This window comes from Sciurus carolinensis, chromosome 13, assembly GCF_902686445.1.
Source record: "Sciurus carolinensis chromosome 13, mSciCar1.2, whole genome shotgun sequence".
Classification (NCBI taxonomy): Eukaryota; Metazoa; Chordata; class Mammalia; order Rodentia; family Sciuridae; genus Sciurus; species Sciurus carolinensis.
The window spans coordinates 74461946-74482827 of NC_062225.1; the positions used below are offsets into that span (position 1 = coordinate 74461946).

Sequence of the window (20882 nt, forward strand, 5' to 3'; positions counted from 1 at the left end):
TTTTAGATCTAAATTGTTATTTCTGATTTCTAATGACTTTTGTCATAGTTATATAAATTCTGATTTGTTGTGTAATTTTTGTGATATAGTGCTGGATTTATTTATTTATTTATTTTATACTGGGGATTTAACTCATTGGTGCTTTACCACTGAGCTACATCCCCAGCCCTTTTTATTTTTTATCTTGAGACATATCTCACTAAGTTGCTGAGGGCTTAGGTAATTTGCTGAGGCTAGCCTTGAACTGGTGATCCTCCTGTCTCAGCCTTCTGGTCCCCTGGGATTACAGGCATTTGCCACCTTGCCCAGCTTTTGGATTTTAATTTGTAGGAATCGTATGGGCCTAATTTGAGGGAAAACCTCTCCTCTACTGTAAAGTAACTTTTCTTATGCTTCAGTCAGAAACCATAGAGTACCACATCAAGAATAGCATGACTTTGTTCACGTTATTCTAAATTTTAGAATTCTGGTTCCCAGAGTCCCATATACTTTAAAAATTTGTTAGATACTATTAAATTTTGTCCTGCAATATAATATTACAGATTTTAGCTCCACCAGTAGTATTTGAAAATGTTTTTGTTTACTTTTTCCCTGCATATTCCCATCACTGTATGGCAGTATTTGCCATTTGAATATATTAAAAAATATTTTTTGTTCATTTGTTTAACTTGTGTTTCTTTAAATATTGTCATTTTAGCATCTGCTTTTATTCAGGGGACTAGGAACTAATTGCTGTTAATTTACCCATTTTTTCTCTTGGTGGTATTTGTTTTTTTACATTAAGAATAGTAAACTTTTATCATGGTTTATAAATGTTTTTTCCAACTTAGTCTTTTGTTTACATATATTTTTCATTTACACATTAGTCCTTTGTATACTGTCCATTTTTTGAAAGACTGTAAGCTTTTGCTTGCAAACAGATATTTTACATATCTGCTAAGTTTTCACATTTTTAACTATGCAAGTTTAATCAGTGAAGAATAATTCTCATGGAAAGAGGAAAAGGGTGTCAGTACTGAGAATTGAACCCAGGACAAGGCTAGGTAAAGCCCCAGTCCAACTTTCTATTTTTTAAGGCATTCTTTATATGTCTCATTTTCTTTTTATTTTTAGCAAGTTTTTTTTTTCTGTTCTCTTTAGCTACACATGACAATAGAGTATAATTTGACATATTACTCAGCCATAAAAAAAGAATGACTTTGACTTTTACCATTAAATGGATGGATCTGGAGACTATTATGCTAAGTGAAATTAACCAGTCCCAAAAAACCAAAGGTTGGTTGTTCTCTCTGATATGTGGATGCTAACACACAACAAGGGAGGAGCAAAATAGAAGTTCAACAAATTAGATAAAGGGGGATGAAGGGAAGGGGAGTGGACAGGAATAGTAAACACAGTGGAATGATTCTGACATAACTTTCCTGTGTACATACACAAATACTCCAAAGTGAATCTTCACAGTATGCACAACTACAAGACTGGGATCCTAATTAGAATAAGATATACTCCATGTTTATATAAATATGTCAAAATAGACTCTACTATCATTTATCATATCTCATAAACTTCCTCAGCTTATGGGGGGAAAAGGTTTTTTTTTTTTTCTAAAGAGGAAGAGATAATTTTCTTTTGCAGAGAAGATAAATTATATTCCTATATCTTCTATAAACAAATAGATTTTGCTTTGTTAGCCTTACAAGAAATATCTTTACTAAGTTTTACTTTCTTCACTGTGTGATATTTAATTGTAGTTTTTTGCACCGTTCAGGAAGCTGTATTTTAGGTAGGACTAAGGGTGATCCAAATGATATTTTTCCGTTCTCTTTTTTTTTTTTTTTTTTTTTTTTTTTTTTTAGGGCAAATGAAAAGGACTAAATGTGCTGATATTGACGTTGAGACACCGGACTCCATTCTAGTTAACACAAATCTGCGAGCACTCATCAATAAACACACCTTTTCAGTCCTTCCTGGAGATTGCCAACAGCGACTGCTTTTACTACTTCCAGAGGTGGATCGACAGGTGCGTCCTTTCAAACATAAGCAACTTTATAACCCTTACAGGATTTCTTTCACCACCTTTTGAGCTTAAGGTTTTTAAAATGTCTTTTTACTGTACCTGTAAAGAAGTGGTATTAAGTGGTAGAGCACTTACCTAACATGCTTGAGGTCCTGGATCCAATCCCCAGTACTGCAGAAATATTTTTTCAAAGGTGGTATTCTTTGTAGTAAATAAAATACACATACATTCACATACACACACACACACACACACACACACACACACTTATGTATGTATATATAGATGTGTGTGTGTGTACTGTGTATGTCCATATATACACACACTGCATGTATACACACACATACATACATGTGTACTGGCATTTAAACCCAGGAACACTCTATCACTGAGCTACATCCCCAGCCCTTTTTATTTGTTTTGAGACAGGTTCTCACTCAGTTGCCTATGCTGGCCTTGAAATTTTGATCCTCCTGCCTCAGCCTTCTGAGTCCCTGGAATTACAGGCCTGCATCATGTTCTTGCAAGAATATTTTTATTTATATGCCTTAATAGAAGGACCTTATGAGGCTTATTATGGGGTAAGAACTCTATTACTAGAATATCAAATTATAGAATAAATTTGAGTAGTTTTCCTACTAAGATGTTGGCATCCACAGAATCCAGTTCAGGAGAAAGACTTATCTTGGCCCAGTATCAGTAGGATGTAGGTCAGTACCTCAGTGCAGTGGGAACTGTCAACAATAGGCCAAAATCATGAATTCAGATAAATTACAGATATCTGAAAGGACATGGAATAATAGTGGTGGAGTTAGGAATGTTCATTATTTTCATTGTTTTATTAAATTATTTTAAAAGAAACATTTATTGCTTTCATAATGAAGAATTAAAACTCCAGTGTAAGTTATACTTTGAAAAAAAAGTGCAAAAGGAGATTTCAAAGGTTTTAATTGTAAGGAATTAAGGCAGGGACCAACGAGATTTAGCTTAATCCAGGTATAAGATAAAGGTCTGAGACTTCTGCTTTCATCCTATTCTGATCTTTTGTTTCGTGCCCTGTGGGGAACCATTTTGATTTTTTTTTTTTTTTTTCTTTTTCTTTTACTTTCTCTCTCTCTCTCTCTCTCTCTCTCTCTCTCTCTCTCTCTCTCTCTTTTTTTTTTTTCCTTAAGTATCAGGAATTGAACCCAGGGACACTTGACCACTGAGCACATCCCCATGCTAATTTTTTGTTTTGTTTTGTTTTGTTTTTTTAACAGGGTCTAGCTAAGTTAATGAAGCTGGCCTTGAACTTATGATCCTCTTGCCTTGGCCTCCCAGATTGCTGGGGCTACAGGCGTGTGCTACCCCTCCTGGCACCATTTGATTTTCTAAATTTTATTCACTTAAGAGAGTTTTAAAAATTTTTTACTACTTCAAAACTCCAACTGTCTTCTAAGTAAGATAGTTTTCCTCCTCCTCCTTTAAATCATCATGAAAACAAGATGAGAGGAAGTTGTTTCCTTTAGTTTACAGTAAAGGACTAGGTAATTATTGTGTTAGCTACATGGCCACTGTGACTAAAGGATCTGACCAGAACAATTGTAGAGGAGGGAGAGTTTATTTAAGGGCTCATGGTTCCAGAGGTCTTAGTCCATAGATGGTTGTCTCCTCAGGGCTTGAGGTGAGGCTGAACATGATGGTTGGCAGAGTGGCGGAGGGAAGCAACTCACATCATTATCAGGAAGCAGAGACTCCACTCTTCAAACACAAAATAGCTAGTGAACCACTTCCTCCAGCCACACCCCACCTGCCTGCAGTTATCACTCACTTAATCCCACAAGGGATTAATTCATGGATTGGGTTAAGGCTGTAACCCAATTCTTTCCAAACCTTGCATTGTCTCACACATGAGCTTTTGAGGGACACCTCATATCCAAATCATAACAGTTATATTCCCTAGTTTTTAGAAAGAGATTAACAGAGTGTAAGAAAGCTACACAAATCATTACAGCTAATATAAAGTCAAAACTAAAACTTTCCTAATTCTGGATTCTTCTAGATAACATACCAATTTTTTAGTGCTATGAATTAGCATGTGTCAAGACAGGTCAAATTTAATTATCTAGAGAATTCAAATAAATCGGGTATTCTTCCAGCAGTAGTGACAAGATATACACTGCTCTGCATCTTATTTTTCTCACCACAGACTACACCATTGTAGTCTCTTCAAGCCATTTGGCCTAGTTTTACCTTCTTACAAATGGCTGCATATTATTTCATCATATGAACTTCCTTCAATTAATTTACCACTTTCCAAGTATCATACACCATATATTTCTAAGGTACTGCTTTCTCTCCCATAACTCCTCTTAAAGTAACGATTTGAGAGGAGGAGTACTAGGATTTGAACCAGGTGAGCTCTAACACTGAGCTGTGTCCCCAATCCTTCTTTTGTTGTTGTTGTTGTTGTCATTGTTATTGTAGTTGAAGATGGAGAGAATATTTATTTTTATGTGGTCCTGCTGAGGATCAAACTCAGTGCCTTACACATGCTAGGCAAGTGCTCTGCCACTGAGCTACAACCCCAGCCCCACCCCAGCCCTTCTTATTTTTGTTTTATTTTGTTTCATTTTATAATCTGTTTTTGTGGCACTGGGGATTTAACTACGGGTACTTTCCCTTTGAACTGTATACCCCCAAGCCCTTTTTATTTTGTATTTTGAGACCAGACCTCACTGTGTTGCTTGAGTTTTGCCTCAAACTTAGAATCCTCCAGCCTTGGCTTCTCTAGTTGCTGGGATCATAGGTGTGTGCCACCAAGTCTGACTTCCTTTAATTTTTTATTTTGAGACCTAGACTAACTGAATTGCCCTGGTTGACCTTGAACTTTTAAATCCTCATACCTTAGCCTCCCAAGTCACTGGGATTACAGGTGTGCACCACTGTGCCCCACCCAGCAGTGTTTTTAAAAAACCTCTTAGGGAGTTTTTCCTCATTTGTTTCAAATGCAGGGTTATTAGACCAGGAATAATAATAGTTCAGGACCTTAACTGATGGCCTGTTTTGGGAATTCTGATTCTAGTACCTGAGTTCTGTCTGACTAACGGCCCTCAGATGGAGGTTGCCATGTATAATTTTAGTAAAAGGAATCTTAGAGGTTTCTAGTTAAATTTCCCACAGAAGGTAATCTTAATTAGGTTATTTGGCCAGTCTTTTTAAATTTTTTGTTATGGTGGGAGCACACAGTAATCTGAGCAGTGTTATCCTCATGTATAGAGTATACAGTTGTAATTAAGTGAAATTAACTACTTCACTTTAAGATGAAATTTGAAGTGTTTATAAAGAATTCTGGTATTAGGATTACAAATTGGAAACCATACTTTAGTGTATGGAATATTCAGCAAAGAACTTTAGAAAAGTATTTACATCAGAGAGTTGAATTATATGTTCTTTTATATTTGAATGTTTACCATATGGAAGATAAAAACTTCCTTCTGAAAGCAAATTTGGTGTTAAAATAACAACTTAAAAAGTTAGAGAATTAACCTGTGGAGTAGATTAACTGACCATGGAGTAATTTGCTCATCACTGGAATATTCAAATGGAGGTTGGATGACATATTATAGGAAAAAGTCTATTGCCCCTTAACCCAGTTCTCAGTTGTCTCATTGGCCTACAGCCACTCCTGTTAGTTTACTTGTTATCACTTATGTCTTAGGGAGAGTTGAGTAGTTGTACCAGAAACCATATATCCTATAAAGCCTAATGCATTTGCAGGTTTGCCCTTTATAAAAACGTTTTCAATTTCTGCTTTAGAGCCAGGGGAAAAATGCAATGGGCCAAATAGGTTTGGAAAGTAAAGTGAGTTATGAAGAGTTTCTCAATTCCTAGGGTACCTAGATCATTTTTCAAATTTTCTTCAGAATTTTAATCCATCTAGTTTTTGTTTGTTTATTTGTTTTTATTATCTGAATTTAGGGTTCAACTTTTTTTTCCCTCTGGATGCATAGCCAGTTGTTCCAGCAGTACCTATCTATATATTTGTATAATCCAAAACATTTTTTTTTGTATTCTGTTCATATATAGGTAGCATATACTTATAGGTTCTTTTTCCTCTTCCATTCCTTTCTTTGTTTACTCTAATACCAGTAATAATAGAGTTTTGATGCAGTTACTGTGTAGTGTGTTTAATAATTATAAAGGCAATTTCCCCCTCCCAGTTTTTCTCTCTGCCTTTTTTCTCATAGGAGCTTTAAGATAATTTCATTCAATTAATTAGGGATTCTGATAAGATTTAAATACTAATTTTGGGGAGAATGGCAATTTTATTTTTTTATCCAGGTTTTTTTCAGATCTTGTGCTTTGTATCATTCAGATTTTATGGGTTTTAACCAAGGTAGGAAATTGAAAATTCCTAATGTACAGAAAAATTTTTATTTTTAAAATTTTTTGCAGTACAGAGGATTGAACCTAGACCTTTGTGCATGCTAGGCAAGTGCTCTACCACTAAGCTACGTACTCAGTCCAAAAGAAGAAAATTTAAACCTTTTGGGAAATCATCACAAATCAATTCAGTAGTCAGTAAGTTGGGGGAAAATGCTTTTACATGTTATTATAATCATTACTATATATAATATGCAAAAGGTTCTCACAAATTGATGATAAAGCTGAGCAACTTAATATAAAAATGAGAAAGTGGTAGGAATTGACCCTTCACAAGATTGCAAATCTAAATATTCAGTAATATATATAAGGTACACAATCACAACAGTAGTCAACAGAATTTTTTTACCATTTCAAAAATTTAATAGCATGAAAAAATTGTTGCCAAAGAAAAGTGTATGTTCATGTATTACTGATACAAATGTCAATTGTTTGGGTCTTTTTGGAAAGTAATCTCACAATATCTAGTTACACATACACTTATATTCTTTGTTCTAGGAACATACAGAAATAAAAGCACTAGTATATTCATTTCTATCAGAATACTTGTTGCAGCTTTGTTGGTTATGGGGAAATGGTAGGGAAAAAAGTATATGTTATTTGGAAATTGGCAAATTAATTGAGGTATATTCATATAATGAAATAATATGTAGCCATTATAGAGAAGATAAAACTAGGCCAAATGAGCTGGGCATGGTGCTCATGCCTGTAATCTCAGCAGTTTGGGAGGCTGAAGCAGGAAGATTGTGAGTTCAAAACCAGCCTCAGCAACTTAGCGAGGCCCTAAGCAACTCAGTGAGCCCTGTCTTTAAATATAAGATAAAAAAGGGCTGGAGATGTGGCTCAGTAGTTGGGTGCCCCTGAGTTCAATCCTTAGTACCCCCACAACCAAAAAAAAAAAAAAAATATCTAGGCCAAATGGATTGGATTGAAGAGACTTCAGTGGTTTAGTCTTGAGAAAAAGAAGTTGCAGAGCAGTGTACATATCTTGGAACCACTCCTATAAAATAAATAATAAACTCTTCTCAGAAGACTATTATGTATGTAGTTATGGGTGGCTCTGTGAGCAGGTTTTTTTTTTTAATCTTCAAAGTATGGAGTTAAAAGAAGAGGAGGAAAAGAGCAGAAGTAAATGGGAAGAGCTTGTTTTGTTGTTATTTTCTGGTACTGGGTATTGAGCCCCAAGGCTTTACCACTGAGCTACATCCTCAACCCCCCGCCTTTTAATTAATTTTTGTATTTGTTCTAATTTGTTCTAATACATGACAGTAGCTCAACCCTTTTTATATTTTATTCTGAGATAATAAAGCATCTCACCAAGTTGCAGAGACTGACCTTGAGCCTTTTATCCTCCTTTATCAGCCTCCCCAGTTGCTGTGATTATAGCCATGTGCCACCAAACCTGGTTGGAAAGGAATTTTTTAAGAACGAAATATTACATTAAAAATATAGACATGAGCTAGGTGGTGCATGCCTGTAATCCTACCAACTCAGAAGACTGAGGCAGGAGGATTGCAAGTTCAAGACCAGCCTCAGCAATTTAGCAAGGCCCTAAGCAACTTAGTGAGATCCCGTATTAAAATAAAAAAGGGTAAGGGTTGTGGCTCAGTGGTTGAGCGCTCCTGGGTTCAATCCCAGGTACCAAGGGAATAAAAAAGCTCGGCACAGTGGCATATGCCTGTAATCTCAGCAACTTAGCAATACCCAGTGTAAAAACTTTAAAAAAAAAGGACTAGTGTTATAGTTTACTGGTAAAGTGCCCCTGAGTTCAATCCCAAGTACCAGGAAAAAAAAAATAGACTTCCATAATAAGCATGATAGGAGATAGCTGGTATACTTCTGTGTAATTAAATGAACATACATTCTTTTCTGAAGTGAAAGGAAAACCAAATACCATAGGAAACCTTTCACTTTCTTTGTAAGTTTTCCCTGGCTTATTCTTTGAACCAGGTTGGTCCAGATGGTTTGATGAAGTTGAATGGCTCAGCTCTTAATAACGAGTTCTTCACTTCAGCTGCCCAAGGCTGGAAGGAAAGACTGTCAGAAGGTAAGTGTTCTGCCTCTTATGGTTGCTCAGGATCTGTGCACTTGCAACAGTGATGGCATATTGGTGCTTTTCTATGTTATCAGATGTTCAACCATTTTGAAAGGTAAGATAGAGTTTCCAAACAGTAGAATTAGCTACCCTATGTGAAACACATTGCCAAATTTTTTATCTGGCACCTCTATAACCAAGTACACTCCACATAGAGTCCAGCAAATATGTTTCTTTAATGATTTAAAGTCATCTTAGAAACTAAAAAAATAGATATGCAGGCCCTGTTCCTAAAGATTCTGATTAATTCTACATTTATGCCTGGGAATTGAAATTCTAAGCTCACTAATAAGCAAAGTATAGAATTATTTTATGGTGCTGGGCATCACAGTTAATAAGCACTGAGAAAACCTCTTTATTATTACCAACTCCAATGAAACCAACAGTAAAGGGAATCAGAACATTAAAAATGTATTATTGAGATATATGTACATACTGTAAAATTCACTTATTTGAAGTGTACAGTTAAGTGCTGTCATAACATTTTAATAAATATGAACCATGACTCAGAATTACTGACCGTGGTCACTAGTGCCATGCTTCTAACCCTGATTGAACAGATTTATTGAGGACAAATAATAGAGTGTAAAGAAGTTACTGATTGATTTATTTTGTAAGCACTATATACTGTATCTGTCAGCATTAGAAACTCTTAACCTTGACTGCTGAAAATACCTGTGAGGTTTTTATAAACACTGATGTCCAGGTACCTCCCTGATTTTAATTACTCTAGGTTAGTACCTGAGGGTTAGTGTTTGGGTTGTTGTTACTGTTGTTCAAAGTTTTACTGTTAAAAGGCTAATATTCAGCAATAATTAAAACTACTGGGTGTATTTTTTTATTTCAAATATTACATCTGTTCTTCAGTATACCTGGAATATAAAATTACACATGAGAGTCATATGCCAAAGAATAGCTTAAAACAAATGTGAGAACCTTTAAAGTAAATAGATTTGTAAGGAGAGCATTAGGAATGCTATTCACTGCTTACTTTTTGTCACATTCCACCAGTTAAAATGATCAGATAATAGATACCAGTATTGTTCACTCTGATTGTTAGCTTTTCTTCTCCTCTCTTCTCTTTCCTGCTCTTGTGCTCTGGACTAAATTCAGGAATTCATGCATTGTTATAGGTTTTACATTTCACTACCAAGAGACACTCCCAACCCCTCCCATCCTCTTTTAGAAGGAATCTCTTGCTGATTGCTTTAGTCTTTTCTCTTTTCTTCAAATTTCCTTTTTCTGAAGAAATTGAAAACATAAGCACTTGAAAACATGCCAATTACCAGTACCTTTTTTAAAGAATAAATTAGTTAAGGATAAGTAGGTCCTATCAACAATGATATCTCAATTATTATTAGTATTCCTTTTTTTTTTAATCCAAGCAAATAACTGCCTATTGTCATTTGATCATATTTTATGAGCATCCAAAACTTTGAACACTGTACATTTATGAACAGAGTTCAATACTTTTTATCCCTCATTTTGTGACACATAGTGGAATCAATACCCAAAGTTCTAGAACAGATTCTGAAAGCCAAATTTCTGTTTTTCTATTCCTTTACTCATGACTGTGACATCTGTGGTCATCTAACAACACTTTTCCTTTCCTTCTTACTCTCAGGAGATCTTAAACTTCAAATTCTGCCATTTCTACCTCTTATTCCCTGATGGTCCTGGGTATTAAAGCATGAAAGGGAGCAACCTATCTGAGCTATAAGTTGAAGATGGCCTACCAAGCACATTTACTGTTCTCTGCTGATGGAGTGGGAAGGATTGAGGTGGTTGGTAGTATATGCAAGTAAAAGGCATATTCAGAGTAGCTGAGTTTTGGGAATGTTGAGTATTCTGTTGCTAGGGCATTAGATTGCTAGTTTCTGAAACAATTAGAAAACTAACAACTCCAGAACAATTTCCTACCTTTTTATTGGAGTCACAAATACCTTTAAGCAAGTCATAGCTTTTCATTATGTTGTTAGAGGCAGAAGACCTAAGATAAAATTTTCCTTAGAGATACTTAACTTTAAAATAATAAAAGGCCCAGTGATGTTATTTACTTAAAACATATCACTCTTTTTCTGGTGGAAAATAAATTAGAAATTCAAGAGCAGAGAAATTATTAGAAATTTGTATGGAATATGTTTGATGCAGGAGGGAGGTGATACTGGGGAAGCTCAGAGAAAAGGCACTGTGGTCCTCAGTGGTATACTTAATTGTGTGTGAATATGTTTTTATTTCATCTAGTGATATTTAAGTCTGTTTTATAGTGTAGTATTTTGGGAAGTTTCTGTTACTTTCACATAATAGTATTCTGATTCCTGTGTGAGTTTTTCATGATTTATAAAAAGTTAAAAGTTGCAAAAGGGCATTTTTCCATTCAGTAATTTTTTTTTTTTTTTTTTTTTTTTTTTTTTTTTTTTTGGTACATTTCAGGTGAGTTTACACCTGAGATGCAGGTGAGAATTCGACAAGAGATTGAGAAGGAGAAAAAAGTGGAGCCATGGAAGGAACAATTCTTTGAAAGCTACTATGGTCAGAGGTAATAATGAGCCAAGTGCTGTAAACCTGGTGTTAATTCCTGCACATATGTCACATATGCTTTTCCTGGGCAGAAATTTTAATGCCAAATTTTTCCTTTTTTATTTCAACATTCTTTACCAAGAAGGTGTTTCTTGTTTTTGTTTTCATTCTTTAATCATCCTGAATTAGTGTCCATTCCTTGGAAAAGATGAAGTGTTTTTGTTTGTTTTAGTTTTTTGTTTTGGAGGCAGTATCTTGCTAAGTGACCTTAAACTTACAGTCCTCCTGCCTCAGCCTCCTGAGTAGCTGAGCTGATAGGCTTGTGTCATTTCACCCAGCATCTATCCTCATTTTCAAAGGACTGCAGTTAAATCAGTTTTTTTCCAATAAAAAATCTAAATGAAATCTTGACAAGAGACATTTAAATATATAATAATGGAGTTCCTTTGTCTGAAATAGGATTGAACATGCAGACTCCTTTTTTTTTTTTTTTTTTTTTTTTCCAAATCTCCAAGTAGTGTTCATTGATCCCCTTCACAGTTCTTTAGGGTAGATTCCTTTTGAGATGAAGTGTCTCAAACACTGATTTTTTTCCTATATTCTTTTCTTTTCTGTACACTAAGGATTGAACCCAGGGATGCTTTACCACTGAGTCTCATCCCCAGCCCTTTTTATTTTTTCTTTTGAGACAGTCTTATTAAGTTGGTTAGGGCCTCACTAAGTTGCCGAGACTGGATTTGAATTTGGAATCCTCCTGTCTCAGTCTCCCCAGCCACCAGAATCACAGACATGTGCCACCACACCCCTACATTCTTGATATGAGTTTCAAGCTATATAAATGATGGAGTATATATTTGGACCATATTATAGGTAACAGTAATTCTGTTAATATTTATTCACTTCCTCCTTATTAGGCAGATGTAGCACATTGCAGCAGTTGAGTATGTTTTCACCTTTTACTTTTGCTAGCTTTTATAGAAGGACTGTTATTGGGTGGTTATTTAGGGATTTTGTGTCTGTGTATGTGTGGTACTAGAGATCAAACTCAGGCCTTATCCATGCTAGGCAGATGCTGTGTCACTGAGCTATATCCACAGCCCAGTAGGACCGTTTTTAATAACTGCCTAGTTTTGTCTTTGGCCTGTCTCAGGTGTAGTACTAACTTGAAGTCACCAGAGAAGATTTTATTGATTTTTGACATAATCTAAAATACTAAGAAGGGTCACTCGTGACCCTTAAAGATTACCTTAGCTTTTAGCCAGGCCACACTGTGGAACTCCCAGTTACACCATAGGACAGTGTAGCAGCACACAGTCTCAAAATTTTGGAGCTAGACCAAGTAGGATTTGACCAGAATTTCTAAAAATTCAGTGGTAATTCTCAGCATCTGGAGAACATCAATGGCCCATTTCCTATTGTTTTTGTCAGGGTTCTCTTAGATTTCTTGGACCAGCCTTTCTGTAAGTACTGCAGAGCAGAATTTATCACAGTTCAAATCCAAATCACAGGGTCAGTGGTTCTTGGCCTTTTTTCAGGTTCTTATAGTTAATCTGTAATACATGCCTCTAGATAATGTGACCCCCAGATAAGCAGAAGTCATAATAATAACCACTAATATTGTTTTTATTATATTCTAAGTAAGTACTTTGATTGAAATAACTGAACCATTGTAGCAACACTATGAAGTCATTAACCCCAGTGTATAGTTGAAGAAAATGAGGTGCAGTAGGCTAGTCACTTACTTAATATCACATGGAAATGTGGTATCAGAGCCAAGGTTCAAATCTGGACACTCTTGACTCCAGAACATTCACTATTATTAATAATAGTGAAGATAATACTTCCCATGTGTCAAGAGTTTTCCTAAACATTGTCCTATTCTATTTTCCCCTAATGCCTTCAATAACATGTGCCATTTCACAATTAAAATATTTCCTTCTTTCACTTTTTAGTTCTGGGCTGAGCCTTGAAGATTCAAAGAAATTGACAGCTTCCCCCAGTGATCCCAAAGTAAAGAAAACCCCAGCTGAGCAACCAAAATCAATGCTTCCTTCAGAGGCCTCTCCTGTCAGAATAGTCCCAGTCATTTCCCAATCAGAGTGTAAAGAAGAAGCAGTACAAATGCCATCACCAGTCAGAAAAGAAGAACACGAAAGCCAAGATGAGGCACAGCCAAGTGTCAAATTCACAGAGCCCCTTCTTGGCTCAGCTACCAATACAAATGAGCTTAGTGGTGTTTTTCCCATCAAGTGCCCAAAGGATGAGGATCTCTTGGAGCAGAAACCAGCTGCTTCTTCTGAACAGGAATCTGAGAAAGAGAATTATCTCACCACAGCTTCTAATTATAGTAAAAGTGAAAGCCAAGAAGCTTTAGTTACATCCCTAACCAAACCCAAGAGTCCTGGGCTAGAAAAACCAATAATGAAACCCATAGCAGATACAGGACCACAGGAGACCAGTGTCAAAGAACCTCCCACAGCTCTTGTTGATCAGAGCCCAGAAAGCCTCAAGAGAAAATCTCTCACTCAAGAAGAGGTCCCTGGAAGCTGGGAGAAAAGGCCACGTGTCACTGAGAATCGCCAGCAGCCATTTCAGGTCTCGCCACAGCCCTTTCTCAGTAGAGGAGACAGAGGCCAGGTGCGAAAAGTACCACCTCTCAAGGTAGGAGAATTGGAAAGGAGAGAAGGCCTGAACGATAAGTTTTTTATATACTTATTAAATTTCAAGTAATAAGTGGTATTTCTTAATGTAGAAGCAACTATAGGATATAAAATTCAGTTCTAAGATTAAGTATAATATATGATGTAAAGTATGTGAAATTTTTGACATGAAATCTCACAGTTCTAACTTCTGAATTAATAACCAATTTTTTAGCACTACTGACTTGAAAATAATGAAAAGTCTTCAGTGACCTCATTAAGGATTTCCAGAAAAATCGTGTGTTCTTGAATCTTAGTGGCTTAATTTTTCTTTGTTAACAAGAAGCTCTAGAACATCTCTTAGAATTATTTGCTCCCTTAAACTCAGTCTATTAGAACTGAGGACATCTATTAGAAGTGACCACATTTTGATGCACTGCAATTAACTCCAGTAACTTTCAAAATACTGGATAGGACAGGAGTCAGATTCTTTTATGATACTGAAAATTAGTGTTTTCAAATCTGATAGTCATCAGTTTAGCACAAGCAACTTTTTAGGAATACATTTTTTCTCTAGGTGTTCTAATTTGTAAATTTTGGGGTACGACCCAAGGCATGTTTTTAAAGACTGCACAAATCATACCAGCCAGGGATGAGAATGACTTGCAAATGTGCACATACTCCCTTATGTGGGTAGACAGAGTGGGAGGCACCTAGAAGCAAATTTGAATTCCTCAGACCTGGACCTCCTGTGTTTTTTGTGGGTGCTGTTATGTTTATCTGCTCTAAAAATGTAAGGGTTGATGAAGTTTCATTTGTCTCATAAGTGAAAACTAAGCCCTGTTGTGTTTTTCCCTCCCGTTTCTTTCAGATCCCAGTCTCCAGAATCTCCCCCATGCCGTTTCCTACATCGCAGGTCTCTCCCAGGGCTCGTTTTCCAATCTCCATCACTAGTCCTAACAGAACAGGAGCCAGAACTCTTGCAGACATCAAAGCAAAAGCCCAATTGGTCAAAGCACAGAGGGCAGCAGCTGCAGCTGCCGCCGCAGCCGCCGCAGCCGCCTCAGTTGGAGGGACCATTCCAGGACCTGGCCCTGGGGGTGGACAAGGTCCAGGAGAGGGTGGTGAAAGAAAAACTGCTAGAGGAGGGAGTCCAGGCTCAGACAGAGTCAGCGCAACTGGAAAGGGCCCCACACTGGAACTGGCAGGAACTGGAAGCAGGGGAGGTACGAGAGAGCTTTTACCCTGTGGTCCAGAGACTCAGCCCCAATCTGAGACCAAGACCCCAAGCCAGGCACAGCCTCATAGTGTCTCTGGAGCACAACTACAGCAAACCCCCTCATTACCTCCAGCACCTGCCGTCAGTCGAGCATGCACAAGTGTCCCATCACCAGCCCACATAGAGAAATCGAACAGTGAAAAACTGAACCCTGCCAGGACATCAGTCACAGTTGCTTCCCCTAGCCACCCACAAGGGCCTAGTAGTTACAGACAGGAGAGAGCCCCTTCTTCTCCAGCAGGCTCTGCTCTGATCTCAGGAGTTTTGCCTGCTTCTTTTGTAGCTGATGGCACAGTTGAGCCCAAAGCAGGCTCTAGTAAGAATACAACAAACCCTTCAACCTCAGCAAAGACAACTTCTAGTGCTGCAGTGGATACATCCCCCATCCCTTTAACATCTTTATTGACAACAGCCACTTTAGAAAAGCTTCCTGTACCCCAGGTCAGTGTAACTGTAGCATCTGTTGGGTCAACTCTGTCCTCGAGCATTTTGTCAGCAGCTTCTAGCCTTAAAACTCCAGGAACTTCAAGTGTGAATGGGCCCATTTCAAGACCAAGCTCTAGTATCCCAGCTAATAATCCTTTAGTTACTCAGCTGCTCCAAGGCAAAGATGTTCCCATGGAGCAAATTCTGCCTAAACCTCTCACCAAAGTTGAAATGAAAACTGTTCCATTGACTACTAAAGAGGATAAAGGGATGGGAGCACTCACAGGTACCAGTATAACAGAAAATAGCACCAGAGAGGAAGTTAATGAGAGACAATCCCATCCAACTATCCAGCAGCTGGGGAAAACCTTGCTGAGTAAGCATCTCCCCCAGGTTCCAAGGCCCCTGCAGCTCTTTTCAGCTAAGGATCTAAGGGACTCTAGCCTCGACACACACCAGTACCAGGAAGGACTGAGTAAAACAACACAAGATCAGATCCTTCAGACTCTCATCCAGAGGGTTCGGAGGCAGAACGTTCTCTCACTCGTGCCGCCTTCGCAGTTTAACTTCGCTCACTCAGGTTTCCAGTTAGAAGACATCTCCACAAGCCAGAGGTTCATGCTGGGATTTGCTGGCAGAAGGACATCCAAACCTGCAATGGCAGGTCACTATTTACTTAACATTTCCACCTATGGCAGGGGTTCAGAGAGCTTTAGGAGGACCCATTCTGTAAATCCCGAAGACCGCTTTTGTCTTAGTAGCCCCACTGAAGCTTTGAGAATGGGGTATACAGATTGTAAAAATACAACAGGAGACAGTAGCAGCAGCAAAGAAGATGAAACTGATGAGGAAAGTACTGGCGATGAACAGGAATCTGTCTTGGTGAAGGAGGAGCCCCAGGCTTCCCAGAGTTCTGGCAAGCATGACACAAGTTCAGGACCCCACAGTAGGGAAACCCAAACCAACAACGATTGCTTAGCTAACAAGAATGTGAAGGCCGAGATACCAGTGAATGAGCAAGCCACTTTAAGCAAGGAGAATTACCTGTTTGCTAGAGGCCAAACGTTTGATGAGAAAACCCTAGCCAGAGATTTTATTCAGGCAGCACAGAAACAAATGGCTCATGCCGTAAGAGGTAAGACAATGCGAAGCAGCCCTGAGCTGTTCAATTCTACTGCTCTTTCTTTGCCTGCAGACAGTCCCACCCATCAACCTCTACTTCTTCCACCACTGCAAACCCCAAAATTATATGGAAGCCCCACACAGATAGGGACAAGTTACAGAGGCATGATCAATGTCTCCACCTCATCAGACATGGACCATAACTCTGCTGTACCAGGTAGCCAGGTATCTAGCAATGTAGGTGATGTCATGTCCTTTTCAGTGACTGTCACTGCCATCCCTGCTAGCCAAGCTATGAATCCCAGCAGCCATGGCCAGACAATGCCTGTTCCAGCCTTTCCTGAAGAGAATAGCATTGAGGACACACCTTCAAAATGTTACTGCCGGTTGAAAGCCATGATCATGTGCAAAGGGTGTGGAGCTTTCTGCCATGATGATTGCATCGGCCCCTCTAAACTGTGTGTCTCCTGCCTTGTCGTTCGGTAATGAGACTTAAAGATACACACTGTAAAGGAGGGGGAAAGGAAGGGTTAACAAGATGTGTTTTTGCATTGTTTGGAATCACAGAAATAAGGTTTCAACTGTCTTAAGAGAAATATTAATCAGGAATACAGAGTACAGGTCATTTACATTCTAGAGGAAGAGCACCTTGTATAGTAAATCTAAGTCAAGCAAGACTTTGTGAATTTGTGACAAGTTTGCACTTATAAAATCATGTAAATATGTCACATTTGTTTAACATTTTTCCAAGTGTTTAGGTAATAATGTATTACTTCGAATTCAGATTTATGTTCCATTTTATGTGACCGAGAAAAGTTGATTGTCATGCATGGTAAAAGGAGGCTATCTCCCTTATGACCTTTCCTAAGAGTAGGAAATGGACAGAGTGGTGTAAAGCAGTGACCACTCATGCTGATGATGATGTCTTCACGTTATGGTTGCAGATTATTCATAGGTTATTTGGCCTTTGCACAATTTGAATTCAGGGTTTATGCAGCCCCTTTAATGGGACCTTGTGAAGTAGAAGTCTTCTTATCATCACAGGCAGTGTTTCCAACCCTGAAAACCCTGACTTGGTTCTTGACTTCTGTGAGCCAGTACTGTCATGAAGCGGAGCCCTGATGTTCCCTAATCCCACCCCCCTGGCCTGAGACAGTGAATGTGGTCTGTGAAGGGAGTGCCTCTTTGGGCCCCACTGTATGACTATAGTCTGTACATGGCAATGTTCCAGCAATAATACCCTGTCATTCATGGGAGCCCACAAACCTATTTGAAATACTAGTGTAAGATGAGCAGAGGGTGTTAGTGATAGGGTGATTTGACTTATGGTCTTGTTGGGCAAGGGAATGAAACTGCAGAAACTGTTAAACTGAACATAAAGGACTTTGGAAAATGATTTTCACACTAGAAACAAGGTAGCCTCTTTTCCTCTTCCAGCCCTTAACCTAATGTTATATGATCAGCTGTTGTCAGCAGTGGTAGACAGGCTCTTCAGTGACACATTGCCGCCTTCTCTGCAACCTGTTTTACCTTTCAGGCCTCTAAGGAGGTTGGAGTGTTTTTATTAAATCTTACCTTAAACACACAGTACAAGATATTTTATTGTTTTAGAAAATGTGTCTCCTGATTTGGAATTAATTGCTGTCTGTGCTCTAAGGATGCCTAATGTAAGGGGGCTTTGGTGAATACCCATGGAATGTCTGGGAAGGAAGAACAGCTCCAGTTTTTGTTCTTTCTTTTTCTTTTTTCTTTTCTTTTTTTTTTTTTTTTTTTTTTTTGGTTGTTGTTATTGTTATTTGAATCTTTTTCTAGTGACTGAAAGGTTCTGAGTATGTACTATTTATGTCATGGTTAAAGAACATTAAAGAAAAAAAAAGTAGTTTACCAGACTTTGGTATGGAATAGGAGATTGTCGATTTGTATTACTTGCATATCGATTTCAAGTCTCCTAATTAAAAGTGTGTAAAGTAAAAATATTAGTGCAACCTAGTACAGTTGTATTTGTACTTAATATTCAAGTTGTGATACTTAATAAAATTCAGAATAATTTAAACCTATTAAATAAGTTACATTCCAGATTAGGAGAAAGGAGGCAGTAATCTCTTTTGCCCATTCTACTGCCCACCCTGCCCACTCCACCCCCTGCATCATAATCTCTTAAATACAGAAATTAACTTGGGGAGTTTTTCATTTTTCTTTTCTGGTTCTTTTGTTGAGACCCAAGACCAATATAGGATTAATATTTGTGTTCCACTCTCAGGCAAGACAATTTGATATCCTTTCATCTCTCCCTTTTCTTCTTTTCCTCTAGCACACACATAACTAAAAGATAAGAAAGGGTCCAAGGGATCCAGGGATAAGAAGTTCTCCTGTGAAGGCCCAGTAGGAAACAGAAGCCAAGGTTCTGCTCCCAGACTTTGAGTAACCTGATTAATCCTAGTGATTTTAGAAAGACTTGTTGCTGGTTACAGCCTGTTCACTCCCTTGCCTTGCTAGCAGCACTGACTGAGGCCTGGTCTGAGTGCTGGAGTTTTTTCAGAATTGACTTTGTGCAAAATGTCAGTTACCAGTTTGAACTGATGAAGGCAATTTTTCCACTCTGCCCCCTTCTTGAAAGTAAGCTTTTCCTCCTTGGTACTCTTAATCTAAGTATGGATGGACTATAAAACCAGGATGGGAGGAAGGCAGCAGGGATTTTCAGGACCATTTAGAGAGGAAGTCACATCCTGCTTCTTACCCTTGACCCAGGCTCCTACACAGATAAATCCAAGCATTGCTATTTACCAGATTCTCCTAAATTATAATACCCAGCTAAATGTTTGCATTTAAGAATGCTCCAAAACAAATTGCCAACAAGGTACATTGCCTCAGACTCAACTAGATGAGAGTCTAGATTCTTTTATATTGGTAGTAAATGAAATATGAATCAGTTTATTAATTGTTTCAAACAGTGGTTTTAAGTAGAAAGCCATTCGTTTTATAAGCTGAGCAGAAAAAAAACAGTTTGGCCCTTCCAATAGTTTGGTACTCCAGTACCTTTAAATCGATGTTTATCTTAACTTTTGATTTGTTTTACCTTTAGATTCTTGAAATGTTTTAATAAGTGTTAAGCTCTTCTTAAGGGTATCGGTGGCACTGCTCTCATGACTAGTCATTCAGGCCTGAGCACTTGCCTTCTTTGTGCCCTCTCAAGCCTTCAGGTAACCTCCACTGCAGGTCATCTCAGTTTGATTTTTAAATATTCTAAGTTGTCTAGTAGAATGTTCCCTGAATCTTAGAGATTTTTGATTAATCAAAATTCTTCATCCTATTAAATGGAAAATAAAGCCAAATAACCTGGAGTTGTTTCCCCTGCTTCAGTTCCTTAACCCCTATGCACAAGATACTGAAGCTGTCTGTGGTAATCTATGTAACATTTAAAGAGTAAGAGCTGGCTAACGGGAAACTTTTCTTGAGTTAGGGGGAAGTGTGCTTAGATGGGTTGGGAAAGGCAACCGAATATAAATGGTTCAGAACTTATCTCAGATTTAAATAGCCAAAGGAAGAGCTTGTTGCCTTCCAGGTGAAGGTGCAATGTCGTTCATATTAATGACCCACCAGTCATCATCCTGTTTATTATTGCCTTCCTCCACCTTAGAGATCCTTAAAGAACCCTTTGGTTAAAAGATTTGTTACAATGAGAGTGGGTGTGTGGGCGGGGTCCTTTGGTCATTATATTGCTATTTATTTCTGAAATTCACTGTCAATAAATGGGCATTTTTTTCTTTGACATCACATCACATCATAGCAAGGAGGGAAAATCTCCCCATTACATTACAACAGTGTGCTAAGTGAAAAACTTGGTCAAGAGTAGTTTTCAACTCAATTTATAGAATAGTCCAAAGAGACTTAGAAACATGATGATAGGCAGGGACCTCTCCTACATGTTTCAATACCTGCATACCTATTGAAAGAAAACAGTAGGTAAGACATTTCCTAAAGTTGAAGCAATAGCTTCATAGAGTCTTGGTTACTTTATTTTTTTTAATGCTTTACATTTGATACAAATATTAAAGATCAATTTTAAAAATAGCTTTCCAGTAATATATTTTAAGTAATATATATTTTAATATCTATGTAAAAAGTGACAGTGGAAGACTGAATTTCTTATATATGGTATGTTTAATGTAGGACCTCACTGTTTAAGGCACAGATTATTTCAGAGGAAGTTACTCTAAAGAGACTCAGATTATTTCCAAAAAAACAAACAAACAAAAAAAAAGAAACAAAAATGCAATAAGGGGAATAGTTTTGGGGGTTATTTTTATTTTAAAAGAAAATTAACTTACTTTCCACAAGCTATTTTTTCCCCACTGGCTA

At 37.7% G+C, this 20882-nt stretch overlaps 1 protein-coding gene across 1 annotated transcript in view; it reads left to right on the plus strand.

Moving 5' to 3' along the window:
- The window catches only part of Asxl2 (ASXL transcriptional regulator 2), a 137193-nt gene extending 118929 nt beyond the window's left edge, over positions 1 to 18264 (plus strand). The window contains 5 exon segments of the mRNA XM_047522996.1: positions 1857 to 2020; positions 8393 to 8489; positions 10971 to 11076; positions 13010 to 13718; positions 14568 to 18264. Of these exon segments, the coding sequence (XP_047378952.1) occupies positions 1857 to 2020; positions 8393 to 8489; positions 10971 to 11076; positions 13010 to 13718; positions 14568 to 17009 (3518 nt within the window). The 3' untranslated portion in view covers positions 17010 to 18264.
- The last annotated feature ends 2618 nt before the right edge of the window (positions 18265 to 20882 follow it).